The sequence below is a fragment of the Zerene cesonia genome, unplaced genomic scaffold, assembly GCF_012273895.1.
Source record: "Zerene cesonia ecotype Mississippi unplaced genomic scaffold, Zerene_cesonia_1.1 Zces_u008, whole genome shotgun sequence".
Taxonomy (NCBI): Eukaryota; Metazoa; Arthropoda; class Insecta; order Lepidoptera; family Pieridae; genus Zerene; species Zerene cesonia.
The window spans coordinates 179,169-198,260 of NW_024045138.1; the positions used below are offsets into that span (position 1 = coordinate 179,169).

General features: G+C 34.5%; 1 protein-coding gene across 1 annotated transcript in view; it reads right to left on the reverse strand.

The window, feature by feature from the left end:
* Positions 1 to 876: 876 nt before the first annotated feature.
* The window catches only part of LOC119839079 (B-cell receptor CD22-like), a 54,144-nt gene continuing 35,928 nt past the window's right edge, over positions 877 to 19,092 (reverse strand). The window contains exons 12-17 of the mRNA XM_038365271.1: positions 10,506 to 10,679; positions 9,075 to 9,224; positions 8,161 to 8,266; positions 5,151 to 5,299; positions 4,590 to 4,708; positions 877 to 993 (exon numbers count right to left, since the gene is read on the reverse strand). Of these exons, the coding sequence (XP_038221199.1) occupies positions 979 to 993; positions 4,590 to 4,708; positions 5,151 to 5,299; positions 8,161 to 8,266; positions 9,075 to 9,224; positions 10,506 to 10,679 (713 nt within the window). The 3' untranslated portion in view covers positions 877 to 978. The remainder of the gene's footprint in view (positions 994 to 4,589; positions 4,709 to 5,150; positions 5,300 to 8,160; positions 8,267 to 9,074; positions 9,225 to 10,505; positions 10,680 to 19,092) is intronic.

Sequence of the window (19,092 nt, forward strand, 5' to 3'; positions counted from 1 at the left end):
GATATATAATTAAAACAACAGTATACAAAACTCAGCATTTATTTCAACATTTAATTAATTATAATATGTATATAATAACATAATAATTTAAAAAATTTTGAAAACACTTAACCATTATGTTTTAGTCCTCTAAATATAGCTCGATATGTGACAGATGTCAATAGAATCTAAAAAATAACTTTAAACGTTACGTTAATAATTTTAATTATCATTATTTACTTACTATTTTTATCGCATAGGACACGCGACGCATTATTATTTTTTTAAATAGATACCCACAGATAAAACATACTTCGATTGACAGCTGTCACATAGATCAAGCTACATTTTAAGGGCTGAAGTTAGAAGCCCAATTTTCGTCATTTACAATGACAACTAATATATTTAATTAATTATTATAGCCAAATTTTAGTTTTTTTAAATTATCCATATAATCTGTACAGATAACATGACAATGAACTATATTATAGTGTTATATTCTCTTTGCCTATACTGTAAAACAATTTCATGAAAAGCGCGCGAAAGTGGCGTTTGTTTCACACAGAAAAAGAATTCAACAAGTCTTTAAACATTAATCGCGAAATAGCTCGACAGTATAGACATAAATATCCATGTAAATAAAAAATAAGACCTAATAATTTACAAACATACATAATGGTATTTTCTTGTGTTTGATTTTACGCGAGTATTATACATTTACGTTGAGTCTCCCCGTGACCACGCTCGCTGTAAAGTGTTCGAAACGTCGGGTTAATAATATAATGAATAAATCGCGTTTAAAATCCGTTAAAAAGTTTTTAATTTCTAAACATATATAATGGCTTGTAATAACTATTGCTTAGTTTAGTGTTTCCAAAACAGCATATTGATATGGAAGAATTCGTCTAAATTCACTTACAACTAAGCGTTGGCATCATCATTTACAATAATTCATTTATTATATACATTATATATGTCACACGTCCCGGCTCCCTTATGTTATCTCGGCGGAATCTGAAAATTAATATTATATTAGTTTTTATATAGGACTAGCATTTGCCCACATGGTCATACAAACTTCCATGTTGTATTTATTAACCTTGGGGGTAGAATTTATTAAAATCCTTTGTTGGTAGATGCCTAGGTTATAGTGGCATCTGCATGCCAAATTTCCTCCCCGATCGGTACAGTAGTTTTGGCTGTGTTTGGATTAGTCAGTCAGTCATCCTTGCGTCTTATATATATTAAAAAAAATTATCAACTGGAACTTATTCCTTCTAAAGCCATTTTCATTACTTTGAGATGTGTTCTGTTTAGATTATTTGTCAGTTAAAATGACGAATCAGTCATGAAAATATACGTAAAAAGTGTTTCATTGTCTATCAATGGCTTTATTAGTAAGTCAGAACATGGTAGACATAGTAAAATATTTCAAGTTTGATCAAGATAAACAAACAGACAATAACATGTTTTGAAAACGCTTTTATTAGCTTCACCTGTATGTCTGTGTGTAACCGACTCGGATTGACTCCATTTTAACCCACTTCAAACGGACAGTTTTCATTCAGTTTGAATGTATCAAGGATCGGTGACAATCCGATAATTTCATGAGAACGACGTTAATTAGGATAATAGGATAACTGTTATCACAAAACAGATATAGCCTCAGCTATATGCTGTACAGAGTAAGTACGAAACAGCGCTCATTTTCAGACTGATCCCGCGAACGAGGCGAAAGAGGCGGTGAATATTTCCCTTTTTTATTTATTTGTTTATTGGTAATCCTGAAACGTTTACTTATACGTGTTATATATCCCATCCTACTAATATTATAAATGCGAAAAATTTTAAGTATGTGTATGTGTTTGTTGTTCTCTCACGCAAAAACTACTGAACCGATTGCAATGACATATTGTTACGTAGATAGCTGGAACACTGGAATATCATATAGGCAACTTTTTATTCCGATATTCCTACGGGATACGAACTTACGCGGGTGAAACCGCGAGGCGCAGCTACTACTGCATGATTTTAAAATTTGGAAACGATTCAATGCGCGCTAAATAAATAACGAGAAACGAACATCTGTGACAAACCATGTAAAACAAATAATTAACAGAGACATTCATTCGTAAATTATAAAAATTCCCGCCCCAATTTAATCTTAGACATCGAATTGGTCATGAACTCAGCAACTAAATCTGTACCACATAGCCAGCTTTTAACCACATATTAGCGAACTAGTAATCATGTTAACTGTAATTATTTTATTGCGAAGTTTCAACGAGCGCCGCGGGGCTACTCAGCGCTACAAATAATTATTTTAGTGATATACGTCATATCACTATTTATATGTACCTGGGGATGTGAAGTTCCATTAAATAAATAAGAATCGTTAATTGAGTAATAATGAAAAACAGACACTACCATTGCCTGAACTAGACATAATACGAATGCTTGTGCGTACGTCGACGCCTTCCACAAAAGACGTAGTAGTAAGTTTTACGTGTAATCTGTTATATTTTTTACTTTAAAAAAGTGCAGGGCAAAGAGGGTACTTCGCTGAGGGGGTAGCGGATGTATACTAACCAGCTCCCGTGACCCCTTCAATAAAGCGACTCGACGGAACACAGTGGGGTTTTAGTCGGTAGGAATCCGAAATAACACATGGCTTCTTTCCCCACTTAAAAAACAGGGCAAAGAGAGTAAGTAATAAAATTTTAGGATTGCAGTGTGGGTGTGTGTGGGAGTGTGTGTGTTGTATACAAAAATGAACTCATCGTATGTAAATATACCATTATTTGTATTTTATTTGTGAGTCAGGTTAAAGGAAGCCATCTCAAGCCTTTTATATTGTAATATTTTCTTATGGAGACTGGAACTGAAGATCAGTAATTCCACGAATACCAATTCAACTTGTTGAGCGTACAAGATAATCTGATTTCTATTAGTCTACACGAATCTAGCAATTCTAAGGATTAAACACTTAGAACTCAGCGATTGGTGTGTAATATACATGGGGGCTTTGTTCTTCCTAATATCATTGATCGTATTATGAAACTATTCAATGGACAAATACTAAATAGTACCACAGATGACATAATACTATACTATTAATAGCACAAAGCAGTGGTGGCTCAGTGGTGAGAACCTCAGACTTCAAAAATCGATAAGTCGCGGTTCGAGACCGGGCGAGCGTGTAGGAAATCACCACTGCTGTAGCACCACGGTGAAGGAAAACATCATGAGGAAACCGGCATGTCCAAGAATCAAAAGTTCGACGACATGTGACATCTGCAAACCCGCGCTTGGCTAGCGTGGTGGATTATGGCCTGAACCCTCATAGGAGGCCTGTGTCCCAGCAGTGGGAACGTGTATGGGCTGATGATGATGAATAGCACTAACAAAATATCGACAGATAAAAATAAACACGTGGCCTTACTTGGATTAAAAAAATATTATGTAAATGGCATTATTCAGGGCTAATTTTCAATGCTGCTAAAACTTGACCTTGGTATAGTTGTTAACGCGTGAATGTAGAACCGAGGGGTCCAAGGATCGATTCCTGAAGGAGACTCACAAAAAATGCCTCGGTAGGGCAGGATACAGACGGCTGATCACCTGCTTGTCCGCAAAGAAAATCCATCAGTGGCACATATGTATACCATCTGGCCCATACCCCACTAGGGGACACGGTACATCATAGACTAACGCAGAAAAGTTCTTACTTCAACCTGCGGTTTTACTCACATAGATCCTAATTTAATTTATTACGTTACGTTTTATGTTTGCTTCATTGCTTGGCTTTATACATTTAAAATAAATCTAAGCACCTAGATCTAGACAATATAGAAAAATCAACCAAATTGTCTCACTCGCTCTTATACAGATTATACGCAAGGAAAGTTTATAATCCTGGCTATCCGAATGAGGATAACAAGATAAACCTATGAAATTGATGTTTCACCGATCCTAGATGAGTGTACAGAGTTTTAATTAAGTCTGTCCACTTAAAGTGGGTCAAAATCGGGTCTAAAGAAGTCGGTATCATACAATCTTACAGATAAAGCTGATATAAACGTATTTATAACAATCATGCATCTATAAAAACTTTGAATTTTATGAAATAGACTCGCTTTAGCCAATAAGCCTTTAAAATAGCTTTTAAATAATATTACTTAAATAAGAATTCTACGTTCATCATATACAAACATATATACGGTTCAACTATGTATAGCGGATAGAAAATGTCTTGAATTCCTTCGAAAAAATTATGTTATGGCCGTGCTTTTTTGTCAGACTAGGCGGGGGCACTGCCGTGCCCCGTGCTATAACCATTATGTGTGGAATATCATTTGGATACACATTACATTATTACGTATTACGGTTTATTTTATTTTACCTAGCTATTACATACAACCTTACTGCTTAACTAAGATAATTAATTGCTACCTATTAGTGGCTAAGACGTCACAAGATGACGCTAAGTCGATACTGTTCTTAGACGGACCGCGTATAATAACATAGAAATCTTAATGATACTACAGTAATAACAATGTACTGAGATACTGAGAACATTTTCAAAGGTAAAGTTGATCTAAGATTCATACCATATCGTCATGTGGTGTGTGCATGATGCCGGAAGGTGGGTGAAGCGGGTTTGCTTCCCGGATGATGTAGCTCGTGTTGTCACTGGATTCCAATACAACACGAGGCCCATCGCTTTCACCTAGAAGATATCCGTTTTCTAGCTAATTAATAGGGAAACGAGAATCGCTATTTGGTGTATTTTTATATTGAACAACGTTATCTTTGAGAATTTTAGGGACACACATATGTAAATAATAAAAATAGACGCGCTGATCGAAGTTATTTGTCTATGGACGTGTCCTCATTATTTCCCCGCCGCTTATACATTATACTAGCGATCCGCCCTGGCTTCGCCCGTACATATATAACCTAAAGCTTTCCTCAATTAATGGTCTATCAAAAACAGAAAGAAATTCTCAAAACGGACCAGTAGTTACTGAGATAAGCGCATTCAAGCAAACTCTTCAGCTTTATAATACAACACTTTTAATTGTTTAGGTTTTTGTCAAAAATAATTATATATAGTACCTACTATAATAATTAAGTGTGAATCTGTAAGGAATTCAATTAAAATGACTCACCGTGTTTCGGATTCAATATGTCAGGTTTAGTCTCCAACTTATCCTGGTTGTGAGCAGCGGGGTAGGCGATGAGGTACCTCCTCCCCTGGGCGTCTACCTGCACCACGCTTTGGCAGGGTCTCTTGTTGGTGGTTGAGGCCTCGTTGCGCCTAAAAGTTGAGATGCTTAAGCGTTTTGGTACTCTAGTATACAAGTCAAGTATACAAGTGGTATACAGTGCTCAACTCAAAAGTATACAAGTCTCGCTTCAGTTTTTTTTAATTTAACGTCCTGCCTTACACTTAACATTTAGGGGTATAAATGTATGTTGGCCGATTCTCAGATCTGCCTCCAGCCGTTTCAGAGGAGTACGATACCTAATATATATTGAGATATATTTTTTATACACTATGAGATGTGAAATCGTTGGCCTTATTATACCATTATAATAAGGTATTACGTCCGTATCTATGACAGATATTAGGAACGTGTTTATAAGTCCTACATGAATAGGACTTCTTTGAGTAGATATTGTAAAATGAAACTATATCAATCAAAAATGATATTTCTTTTTCACAGACATATTACGTTTATCGTAATTGTGAGAAAAATTGGTCTGGAATGTATATAATTGATGACATAAAATCAATTATCCGTTTAACTTTTTCACTGATCATATTATGGGCTTCTTTCAAGCTCATTTATTTGATAATATTATATTAGTTTGTTGCTTAAAAATACCTGAGGTCAAAAACGCTTAAAAAATTCAGTAAAATGTTACAAATAATCTTGAGAATAATTTAAATGAATCGTAAATTTTCATATAATTTAATGTGTTTTTTAACTTGTGAATACGAAAGTTATTATAAAAATGTATTTTCGCTTTCAATTTAAATATCTATGTTCAACGTAATGGTTTAATAATTGTGGAAATTACATTTTTCACTTTTTTGAGGTGACTATATCATCATCATCATCATCAGCCCATATATGTTCCCACTGCTGGGACACAGGCCTCATAGGAGAGGTGATTCCACGATAATTATGTCAATATTATCTATTACCTAATTTGATATGTATGTTTGACTGGATGGCAATTATAATCAATTAATCAATCAATTATTTTAATTAGTCACGTACATTTTCTATAGAACGATATTCTTTTTAATATATTCAAATTTCAATGAATGATTAAGTAATCGAGCTGGGAAAAGATTAACGAATTTTAATTATGTACACAGAGATGGTACCAATAGTACAATAATATTATCTATACTTATATTATAAAGCTGAAGAGTTTGTTTGTTTGAACGCACTAATCTCAGGAACTACTGGTCCGATTTGAAAAATTATTTCAGTGTCAGACAGCCCATTTATTAAGGAAGGCTATAGTCTATATGTATATGTATCACGGGCGAATACGAAGCGGACCGCTAGTATATAATGTATAGAGAATATTCTCCTGAAGACAATAACAGTTGTTATAATTAACTTTATTTTGATAGAGCGATAATTACAGTCCGAACAGTGCATTATAACATTATATATCATTGTCGTTGAAAATATCACATATATATGAAACTAGCTGTGCTCCGCGGTTTTATACATAGTACCTGATGTTAATGCTCAATAAATGGGCCATCTAACACTAAACGAATTTTCCAAATAGAATCACCATTTCCTGTTCAAGCAAACATATAAACTCTTCAGCTTTATAATATTAGTAGAGATAACAATCGAAATATATTTTCAGAAACAAAACACGACCAATCACATTAAATATTATTGAGGTTAAACAACCAATTTGCAAAAATACAATATTTCCAACGTAACAATTTGCGAATGATAAAAAATGTACGACACGTACAGCCGATGCTATTTCACAAATGAACATGCTCGATGCGTTTTCAGATTTTAAAGCTAACTTTAATCATTGTATTTATGTTTTTTGTTGAGACATGTTCTCTATATTAATATGACATTTTATTGAATCGTAATCATTAAATTAAATATATTTACAAGTAGCTAAATTATAATTACTAGCAATAACAGACGGACATCGTAAAGGTTAACCTTTGAAAAAAAAATGGTTGCCTGTAAAGTCGGTTTTACGGGCGAAGATTTAACGTGACAACGTCTTTTTCGCGGTAGAATATTTATTGATATGAATATTATTAAATTGCACAATAGGAACAACGAATTGAATGAAAATAAGAATTGCACAAATTTTAACTATAGAAAATATACTTTGTTTACTAAAAAGACAGAGACAGAGACAAGCACGCGCCGATTCAATGCGCCTAATTAGAGAACTAGTGCTGCGCGCGCGGCGGACCTATCGTAGTTCGGTGACTCATCGTAACGTTACCGGGCGTTACACTTTTTCATGAGTGACTCCGAGCCGCAACCTAATTTAAGACGTTATCACGTCAAAAAGTCTGGAATACGTAAGAGAAACGTCTCTTTTAACGTATGATATCAATACTAGAAATGGCAACTTTTTAGGGTTCAGTGGTCAATATCCAAATGGTAAAATGACTCGTCTATCACCAGGATGTATCTCATGAACCGTGATAGCATTGAAATAGTTTTGTTGAAATTTTCAGGGATATTTATTTTTCTGTTCTCGAGGTATGCAAGGGTATATATTGAATGGAATGCCTTATTTTTTGGTATGCTTAGCTTATTTCTATTAAATCGCTAGAATCGCGAGTGTGACTACAGAAGTGTGTATGTATAAATAATTAAAAATGGGAAAGACAAGAAGAAAAAAAACATATGATATAATATAACTATAATTCATAATTATTGTATTTAAGAACCTTTCCTTGTTCTAACTTAGACTATTTTTATATTGAAAGTGAAAAATACGAAACGTACAATCTACAATTGCAAGATATAAAATGTACAGAGGGCGGTCTTATCGCTATAAGCGATCTCTTCCAGACATACATTGCTTCTATCTGGTCTCCTATGTTTTATGTGGAAAAATTGTTACATAACTGTTGTCTATATCAAAATATTGACTTACTTCTTAAATACCAGGGCTGCGATAGCAACTGCTGTAGTTAGCACCGCTACAACAGCTGCGAACGCCCCAGCGACTGGGAACTTGGCCATCATTCTTGCGGTTTCCTCTGTTGGAATATATTGTTGAATTAAATTATTAACGGAAATATGTTATGTATTAATTCTATTTATACTGAACTATTATTATGAAATCTTTCTTCGTTTCATCATCATCAGTCAATCCTAGTAATATCATAAATGCGAAAGTTTGTAAGGATGCGTGGGTGTTTGCTACTCTTTCACGCAAAAACTACTGAAACGACTGCAATGAAGTTTGGTACATAGACAGCTGGACAACGGGAATTACATATAGGCAACTTTTTATCCCGATATTCCTCCGGGATACGGACTAACGCGGGTGAAACTGCCTATATGTCATTCCAGTTATCCAGCTACCTAGGTACCAAATTTCATTGCAATCGGTTCAGCAGTTTTTGAGTTAAAGAACAACAAACACACACACACATCCTTAAAAATTTTCGCATTTATGATATTAGTAGGACTAGTAGGAAGTAGGATAACCTTTTACTTCAGTAGAATTCATATTTTTAATCCTACTATGTTTATGTAAAATTAATAAGAATGAATTCAAATACTACTCTTGAGTTTCACGATATCTTAATCTAAACATCTTTATTTTTTGTTTATAATATAAGAAAGATATGGTGAATGTCGGTATAAATTGCTGGCATAGCAATTTTAACAACCAGTAGCCGACTCCGTCAACTTCATGTTGTCCCTAAAATATCCCAATATAATAGATCTTATACAGAAATCAATTGCTTTTGTACCCGTATTTTTGTAAATTACGGACCTACGAGTCTTTCATTACCTCATTACATATTATTCAATCCTAAAGTATAAAAGATCTCTTACCAGTATGTTTAGCTGCATCCTTGAAGACCAGCTCTCTCAGTAGTACAGGGTCGGATACGCCCTTGTTGTTCCGAGCGCTGACCGTCAGTATCTCGTCTTCACTCACCGACTCCAGCACCGACCAGCTTATGTTCAGCCATACCACGAGGTCTGTTGGAAACATATTTTATGAGGTCTCTTTACAAACGTCCCAAAAATTTTTTATTAAATATATTTTTTTTTATTTTCTAAATCGATAACTCTGTGGGTTTTCAACCGATTGACATGATTCTTTTTGTATTTGATAGTAAGTTATTGTCATCCCCATGTCCCATTGTAGTATTTGTATTGGTACTTCCTGATTGGGACGTCGTAGGCCATTTTTATATAAAAGAATTATATAAATAACCAGCTGGTTTGCACTTAAAAGTCATGCAGCCATTCGCTAAAAGAGGATTTTGATAATTACCCCGAGAGGATAAAGGTTTGTACCTAGATGGTATTTACTCTCTATACAAGGTAGGTCTAGGCGGACGAAGCTGCGGCAATAGCTAGTTTCAGTACATACATCTTATATATCAATAAAAAGTTTTATCGTCAAAATATCGTTGATATTTTCAAAGCGGTTTTCAAAGCAGAAATAAGTTTTTTTATTTCAGATGGAGTCGATATCATCAGATTTTTTACGAAAGAATGTCAGTTATTGTCAATGTCCACCTCACGTGTATGGAATCGTATTGTGGAATTGAAGTTTCTATTTTTTATCGACGTTTATCGAGTTTTTTTTACCTAATTGGACCGATGGTTGGTGAATCGGCAATATTGCAGTTTCATATTGACTACGAGAATTTATTTTTCTGTCGTTCATAGTCTTACTCAAACTCCAACTCAAATGGTTTTTATTAATGTTCACTTTTAACTGTGTTTTCGAATATAATACATAGGTATGGTTAACTAGCCTATAGTACTAAGAATCACGTACATACACGACAATAAAATAAGTTTTCATTTCAAGTTTTCATTTACTATCAAATGGAAAAAAAGATGAAAGAAATGAAGAAAGAATATGTGTTTATTATGGACGCATATACATAAAAAAGAAAGAAAAAAGTGCAGGTCAACAGCGTCAAATAATATAGAAGTATGGCCACAGTGTTAATAATATATATGGAAGTAGAAAATATTGGGTTAAATATAAAAAAAAAATCATTAATTCCATAAAAATAACCAACAAACATTGACGTACCATAAGAAAACCTAGACTCATTATCACACTCAAATATTCAAAGTTCCAAGTGTAATACAAGAGACTTTGAACATTAATACCACGGAATAAGGTGTTAATTTCATTGTATGTTTTATACAATACCGCTTATGACGCATTTGTAATAGGCTATGGTGAGATTATATGTTTATAGTACGTTAATACAGTAAATCTTACTGCAGTCTTACCATTCATCCTAGCTGTACTATTGACCAGGAGTCTATTGGTGTCACCAACTGCTTCCAGCGTGAAGTACTGGTTCAGCCCACCATCGTACCCAGCTATGCATCTCACTGAGAGGTACACGTCCTTCTTGGTCACCACGCGGTTGGCGGTGCAGTTCCTCGGTGGGGATGGACGTGCTGAAAGACAAAACATTCTAGAATCTTCTAGAACTTTCGAGAACTTTGTATGAATATGTAGAAATTTCTAGAAATAGAATAGCAGAGGAATAAATCTCCCGTGAATTATGATTGTTAGTTGTGGTTGTTTGTATATTATAAGGATCAAACTATAATGGACATATACTTGCACACATTGTAGACATTATTTACATTTATTGATGCCAACACCATAAACAATAAAAAATATTGTTTATGTTTTTTTTACTCTCGTAAATCTTTCTCTTTTTGGGCTTCAAAAAAAAGGAAGTTATCAATGCGACTTAATTGTTTTGTCTTTGTTACCTGATTACCTTTTACTGGGTGAACCGATTTTTATAATAATTTTTTTATTTGAGACTTGGTGCCTGCCATGCGGTTATTCTAACAATTTGAAGGCTCTGTTTCTCATTAAAAATATTTATTAAGCTATTATATAATCCCTTTATTTATGTAATCGTATATACGAATACATAAAGATTCCATTCCATATCGCTATACTAAGAACGAACTTCATTGCATCATTGTATATTCACAAACATGTCCCGGGTGCCTGTTGAAAGGGCTCAACGTCAAAGAGTTGAGGACAATTCATTTCCTCGTCACTTCCCAGCATCGTGCCTGGCTATCTATCGGCAAATTCAATGGGCACGCGACACTGCCAAAGTCACTAGCAAATAAAGTGAATAATAAAAAGGACTAGAGCTGGCCTCGCCTTTGTCTGGTCATAGCGAAACTGCGATAGAACTAAATTCTACTTGCTTTGAAACTGTTTCAGTTTGTCCATAAGAATTATGTAGGAGGGAGATTGAATTCTATAAAGGTATTGTAATGGATCCGACCAGCTTTCTACAGAACGGTTGGTAATAAAAATTCTCTATAGCACTTCAAAAACATGTTAAATTTGATATTTTCTAATCAAGATGTCAAATTGTCCAAACTACAGTAGTAGTTCTACACAAACACTTCTGAACCGATTTTACCATTTGAAAGCTTTTTTTTTTTATGTCACAGTCACAGTCGGCAATGGAGCTGGTGGGTCGCCTGATGGTAAGCGCTACCACCGCCCATGAACATTTATAGAGGCATAAGGTCCATTGCAAACCTTACGCCTCTACAAATGGATTGCCGACTTTTGGGAAGGGATTAAGGAAGGATTGGCGAGAGGAATAATTGGCGAGAAGACTGGGAAGGGTAAGGAAAAGGATATGGGCCTCCGGCTCCCCCACTCACCGAACGAAACACAGCAGAATGCTATTTCACGCCGGTCTTCTATGAGGGTGTGGTACTTCCCCGGTGCGAGCTGGCCCAATTCGTGCCGAAGCGTGCTCGACTACCACATACAAGCTGCGCCTTCACTGAGAGATAGGCTATATAGTAATCACGATCGAAGCCGGGGCAGACCGCTAGTGTTGTCCGACCGCAGCATAGTCCAAACCACTGGACCGATCGAGCTAAAATTTGGCATGCAGATAGCCACTGTGATGAAGGCGTCCGCTAAGAATTTTAATAAATTCTGCTCCCAAGGGGACAAAGTTTGCATCATGAAAATTTAATACAACACCGCGGACGAAACTGCGGGCAATAGATAGTAAACTTAACTGAAAACCGGCGCCTCTCCACTAATACGGAGAGGCAATTGCTGAGTAGTCCATCACAAATCCTATCCAAATATTAGAATATATCCAGTGTTATTTTTTTTTTATTTTTTATTGTTCTTAAAATGTATTAGTTGTATGCTAAAATGTTGTATTTGTGATTGAATGTTTTTTCTTTCTTTCTTTCTTTCTTTCTTACATAATATAGGTAACTTAAGCATCTCGTATAAACAAGAAAACTGACCACGTGTCTAGATTAATTTCACTCAGCATGGCATTAAGTAAAAAGTTAAGGGAAGCTGTAAATTGCATGTAAGTTTTCTCGTTTCGAACTTATTGACTGTTCGCTGAACTTCGGGCGTATTTTAAAATATTTCGGTGCGCACAAGTCGCCGTGTTTTAGACGAACTTTTGTATTGCGGAGTTTGTTGATTTGATATATTTTTTTTTTTGTTTTCATTCGTTCGTTGGGTGATATGTTCTAATAATGTGTAGGTTATGGTTTATTATCTGGACTGATTTTATGACGAACTAAGCATGAAGGAGGTTCTCTAGTCGACTGTTTTTTGACGTGAGTTTTTAACTGATTGACGCGATTCTTTTTGTATTTGAATGGAAATTATTGTTATTTGTCCATTTTAGATTTCACTAGTCTTTCCACCCCAGGGACGGCAGAGGCACACATAAATTATTTGAACGAATTAAAAATAATGTTTAGATACGATTCTCAACCATGAGGCACGTATTGAATACGAAATCATGCTTGAAGCATCCTGGAGCCAAGAATTTTGAACTGAAAAATGAGATTTTGAATCTATCTTATCTATGTACCAAATTATATACAGATACGATAAGCTGTTATCGAATGAAAGCGTAACAAACAACCATCTATACTTACAAACTTTCGCGTTTATAATATTAGTATACTACAAGTATAATTATAAAGATTCTATCTGCAATTGTATATCTATAGTTTTATTGTTATTACCTAAGAGCCGTTTTAGCGCACTTTAAGTATTGTTGTCGTTCTGTGATTCTATGCGCTTTGTCAAGCGATAAATATTTTTATTCACATTTCAAAACAACGTACCACCGCACCGCAGCTCCCGTGTCCCTGCTGGGGTATGGGGCAGATGATATACAACTGTTTCACTGATCGATTTTCTTTATTGCAAAGAAGATGATCATCTTTTTGTGTCTTGGCAAACCGAAATATTTTTTTGTGAGTCCCCACCGGGATTCGAATCCAGGACCCCCAGGTTCTACGGCCTACGTTCATACGTTAACCACTGTAGTGAGGAGGCGTTCACTGCATAGAAGGAGTTGTTAGTCCTATAATATTGTTATATTAACTGGAATTTTGTATAATATATTCAAGTTTCGTATACAAAATCTATTAGCGTTATAATTGTTAACATAATTATTAAGTTAATTCATTAATCATGGTTTAAATTAGCACTCTCCTTCAAACCTTGATTAACTAAGTTTACCCTCTTACTCTAGATAATTGTGAACTAACTGTTTAGATTTCGTTGACGAAACATGATTTAAGCCATGGCCAAACAATATTATTATATAAAAAAAAAAACAAAAATTTGTCTTATATTAGGCAAACGTTAAACGGGGTTTATAGTGTGGTTTTTGTTTTGTCACAACACGTGTTCAACAAATATATATGTATAATTCTTATTAAAGACTAGACTAGGATATCAAGATTCCTATTTTATCCTACAAAGCATTTAATCGGGATAAAAGTATCCTATCACCCAAGTCATCTCATACCCTGTCTGTATACCAAATTTCATGAAAATTCGATCAGTAATTTCAGCGTGATTTACGGACAAATATTCAAACAAACAAACTTCCACATTTATAATATGAGTGTGATGCATATTTAATGTATATACTACACCAAAAATACTGCAGAAACAACTGTTGATACAAAATATACATATTTATTGAGAATGGTAGCTCCAACTAAAACATTTATTTATTCAATTAGATTTCTACAGAAGCACGTTTGAATCGTCATTTTACACAGTTTTATCATTTACCACCGGTTCTGAAAACAATTTCTTCAGAGAAGAGCCGGCAAGTAACTGTAGCTGCTCTTTTAAAATAACATCAATTTTATATTTTAGTTCTATAAAATATGTATAATACATAACAATGATGCCATGGAACTGTCCTGTGGTTCTTAAGTTCTCATGAGACACAGGAGCCACACGATCCACACGATCCACAATAGTCTCCCATCCATTATGGATCTTGGTGGGGCAAGACATATAAGACTGATTACCTCGTTACCTGTAAATAAATCACATCTATTTCACTGAGATTGACGCGAAATGCATTTATTTGCTCCATACTCACACGGGACACGGAATTTCGTTTGTAAAATTTCTCACTCGAAGCTGTTACAGAAGATTTTATCGTGGACGTCGAATCCACAATAACAGAAGTAATTTGATATATAGTTTGAAGTGAAGTCCCGTGTCCCCTAGTGGGGTATGGGGCAGATGATGTACATCTGTTTCACTGATCGATTTTCTTTACGGACAAGTAGGTGATCAACCTTCTGTGTTCTGCCAGACCGAGACATTTTTTTTTTGTGCGTCCCCACCGGCAATTTAACCCAGGACCCCTCGGTTCTACGCTCACGCGTTAACCACTGTACCAAGGAGGCGGTCAAATAGATATATAGTTTACTATTTACTTTTTTTCTGACAGTTTTTCATACATTTTCTAACGTATGTGTATAATGTACCAGCAATTCAACTTTCCTCGTCCAATATTGACGCAAGACTTGCCGAAAGAAAATCACATTAACTTTCCATAAACCCAATTCGTTTTCGAAAACGAAATAGTAACTTCGAATCCAATTTAGCCTGTTACCATATTCATAAAATAATCAGACTAAGCCGGACCTCGCTATACATTTATTAGTTGTAATATAGTTGATAAAATTGATATTAAAACGCGGCATTAGAATCCACGCAAAGGCAAGCTAGCAATTCCAAGTTGAAATTGAAATTTCTGTTAAGAGGCTTAGTTCATTAATGTTGCCGTCAAGTTAATAGATTATATTCATGTATAGTTTTTCCTTTCAGCTACCTACGCAACTTGTACTGTGTATGTAAATATTATTTCCTCCGAAACCGGTCTCCGACGCACCCAAAAGGCAGTAATTTCCTATCAAACACAATAAGGATCACGCTAATATATTGAAAAAGCAGGGGTAACGAAACCAAATAAAAATACAGCCGATTTGAGAACCTTCTTCGTTTTGAGAACGTTGGTTAAAAGTGACCTAATTACTGGAAATAAATATAGCGGTAAAGATTTCCTTAACCAACAATATTTTAAGTGAATTCTCTTATTTTATCGCATCAATATCAACTTACATTCCCACTAATATAAATTGCAGTGCTTCTATTATATAAGATTATTATTATGCACATGCAATATGGAGTCTCTGAAAACATCACACCTTATTCCATTTATTATGTAACATAAGTACACTCTCAGTTGACTCCAAACTCAACCATTTATTTGTTCAACTACTTCTGTATGCACTTCAGATCCTTCAGAACTATCTGGAAGAAATTCTGTTCTAACTATTTGATATCTTCAACCTTTCACAGTCATTTTAATATTTTTAAATCACGAGATTTGTATTTTCCCAGTCCCTAATTGCAGAGTGATAAAGAGCTCAATAAATTTAATGTCCAAAAGATAAAGGGAAAAACTATTTAATATTAAGGCAAAAGTTTAAAAATTATTATTCCAGACTGCTAACTTCGTAAATATAAAATGCTCCATCTGCGAATAACCTAAATGATTATCACGACGGGAAATCGGGGGCTTAAATTGAGTTGTAAAATTAGTAATTTACGAATTAACTTCGAGACTCGTATTTTAAGATATATTGACACTGCGAAATGTGCAATTGAAATGCTACTCTACCGTTCATTAGTACGGTCTATATTTGTTTTATTAAATTCTTCCTCGAGTCAATTATTTGTGCTCTTTTAAACTATAGTTATAATGTTAATTCCTCGTTCAACTCGCCCCTGTAAGAAAGGCGGGAAATGTTAATGTCTTTTATTTATCATATGTGTATATTGTACGTATGGGTTAAGTGCAAGTCGGACTCGCGACACTATGAGTTCTGTAAAAATAAACTAAAGAGCAGCTGCAGAAAAATTGGTCCCCCATTCCTTTTTATCACTAAACGTTTCTAAACTTCGATTTATTATTTATTGTTATATCAATATGGCTATATATAGCATAAATACATCATCTCTGCAACTGTCTAACCAACTCGGATCATGAGACTGCCTGATGACAGACGGTAAGATAGACAGACAGAAGAACAGCGAAGTATTAAGTGCCCCGTAGGACCCTTTGGTTATAGAACCCTAAAAAGAAACACACACCTTTATATGTTTCAACTAAAATATATAAAACGTACATAAAATAACAACACATTTATAATAATGATGTAAACAAATAAATAATATTGGAGTGTATGTTTATAATATTAAAAAAAAGCACAAAAGGCATAACTTAAGTTATTTTATTCCAATATGGACATGGGAAAATTATGATATAAAGGAAAACCTTAACGCGGGTGAACATTTGGTAAACAGATAGTATAACATAAAAATATATAGTTATAAAGAACTAGCGGTCCGCCCCGGCTTCGCCCGGGGTACATATATAGCCTATAGCCTTCCTCAATAAATGGGCTATCTAACACTGAAAGAATTTTTCAAATCGGGCCAGTAGTTCCTGGGATTAGTGCGTTCAAATAAACAAACAAACTCTTCAGTTTTATAATATTAGTATAAATAACGACAACTCGAAAAACGGATTCTCGTTATATACATAAAATGAAATTTTCGTTACACAAAACATAACGTTAGATAGTAAAGTGGAATAACTTAAAATATTCCGACATCGTCCAACTTAAACGAAGTCATAAGACTTGAGAGTTTGAAGTTAAGTTTTTATGGATTAAGCTAACACTTCAGCAGACAGACATTACTCGTTGTCGCGTAAAATCTCGATTAATTGGATTTTATGTTGTTTCCGAATCGATTAGAAGTTAAGCAAGAAGTTAAGAAGACTATTTGAATAACCTGTCTGTTCATCATCATCACATCATCACCTACATTTATTATTTTTGTTGTTCACCGTTTAAGCCTTCACTAAATTTCTACATTTATTTGGTCACAAACAAACCCAAACGAACAATTTGATTTTAATATCACGAGTAAAATATATTGAAGTTATGTGGTTTAGTATGCCTTGCCTACCTACCAAATAACTTTTTCTATTATTTTTGTTTTCGTTTGAAAGACGAATTACAGTAGATTATTCAAGTTATACGGAGCACTGCAAGGTATAAAATAATCGTATGAAAGAGTGTTTCATCTTAACGCAGTACTTATTCCAGTGTGGGAAAAAGACAGCTATACAGATTGTCTAGCGCCATTTTTCCCGTATTTACCGCAAATATGTAGTAGAAATATATGCAACCTTTTTACCTCAACCTTATTCTAGAGCTAAATTGGAATAGACTATACATATGCTTTATTATTCCCTATACATCTATATATATATATATAAAAGAAAGTCGTGTTAGTTACACTATTTATAACTCAAGAATGGCTAAACCGATTAGGTTGAAATTTGTACAGAGATAGTTGTAGACCCGAGAAAGGACATAGGATAGTTTTCTTCCCGGAAATCTAACGGGAACGGGAACTTTGTCGGTAACCCCCGAGTCTATCTTATCCGTGACTACGCAAGCAAAGCCGCGGGCGGAATGCTAATTATAATATAAAAGTAATCCATCAATAGTTGGCGGCACATCACAGAAGCAGTGTTAATATTAGCCGGGCGCGACGCCAGCTTACGAATTGGATTAACTTCACAGGGGTGACACTTCAGGGCTGGCAGTGCTCGAGAAATAGTTATTGTAAACTTATTTGTAATTCTTACAATTTTCGTTAAAACTTAGTTATGGGTAAATTGTGATTTTTAGAAATGAATTGAGGCTGGAGTTTTTTTTAGTGAAGTAAGTTTTTGTGTTGTATGAAAAAAATTGCATATTAACACCGAAGGAATATCCAGTGAAATCATTGAATAAAATGTGTATCATATGACAATGAAATGATAAGTAAAAAATATTTATATTTGTTACTTAGAGTTGGAAAATATTAAGCTTAAAAACGTATCATAAACACGCGAATACCGAGATTAAACAAACTATAAAATAAAACATTGAAAACCTAGCAAAGAAACAAAGTATGCAAATAATATTATATCACGTGTAAAAAGTAACATCTGTTGAAATGTAGGTTAACTTAAACACTAAAACTTACCAGACCAACTTTTAATTAAAATGATTGAAACGCAGAATCACAAGTGACAACCCTGCCCTCACGATTTATGTCTTCAAGTCGAAACGATGAAATAAAAACTTTTTTACTTAAACCCTGGAATTAGCCCAGAAACTTCCTTGTGTAACCTATTCACTTTATTTCAAACTCGCGGAAGATTGATGATTTTCGTTTATAATTCAATTTAGTTTGCAATTTTCACGCGAATATTGAGAAAAAGTTTCCGTTACGGGAATTTTATTTCCACGTTATTTGTCGTATTGTTATTAAATCATGGGCTTCATTACTCTGATTTATGCGTAGGAATGTATTTTAATTTGATACGTAATGGATACAGGGTGGATATAATGTTTACCTCTACTCTATGTGCTTGAATACTATTTATCA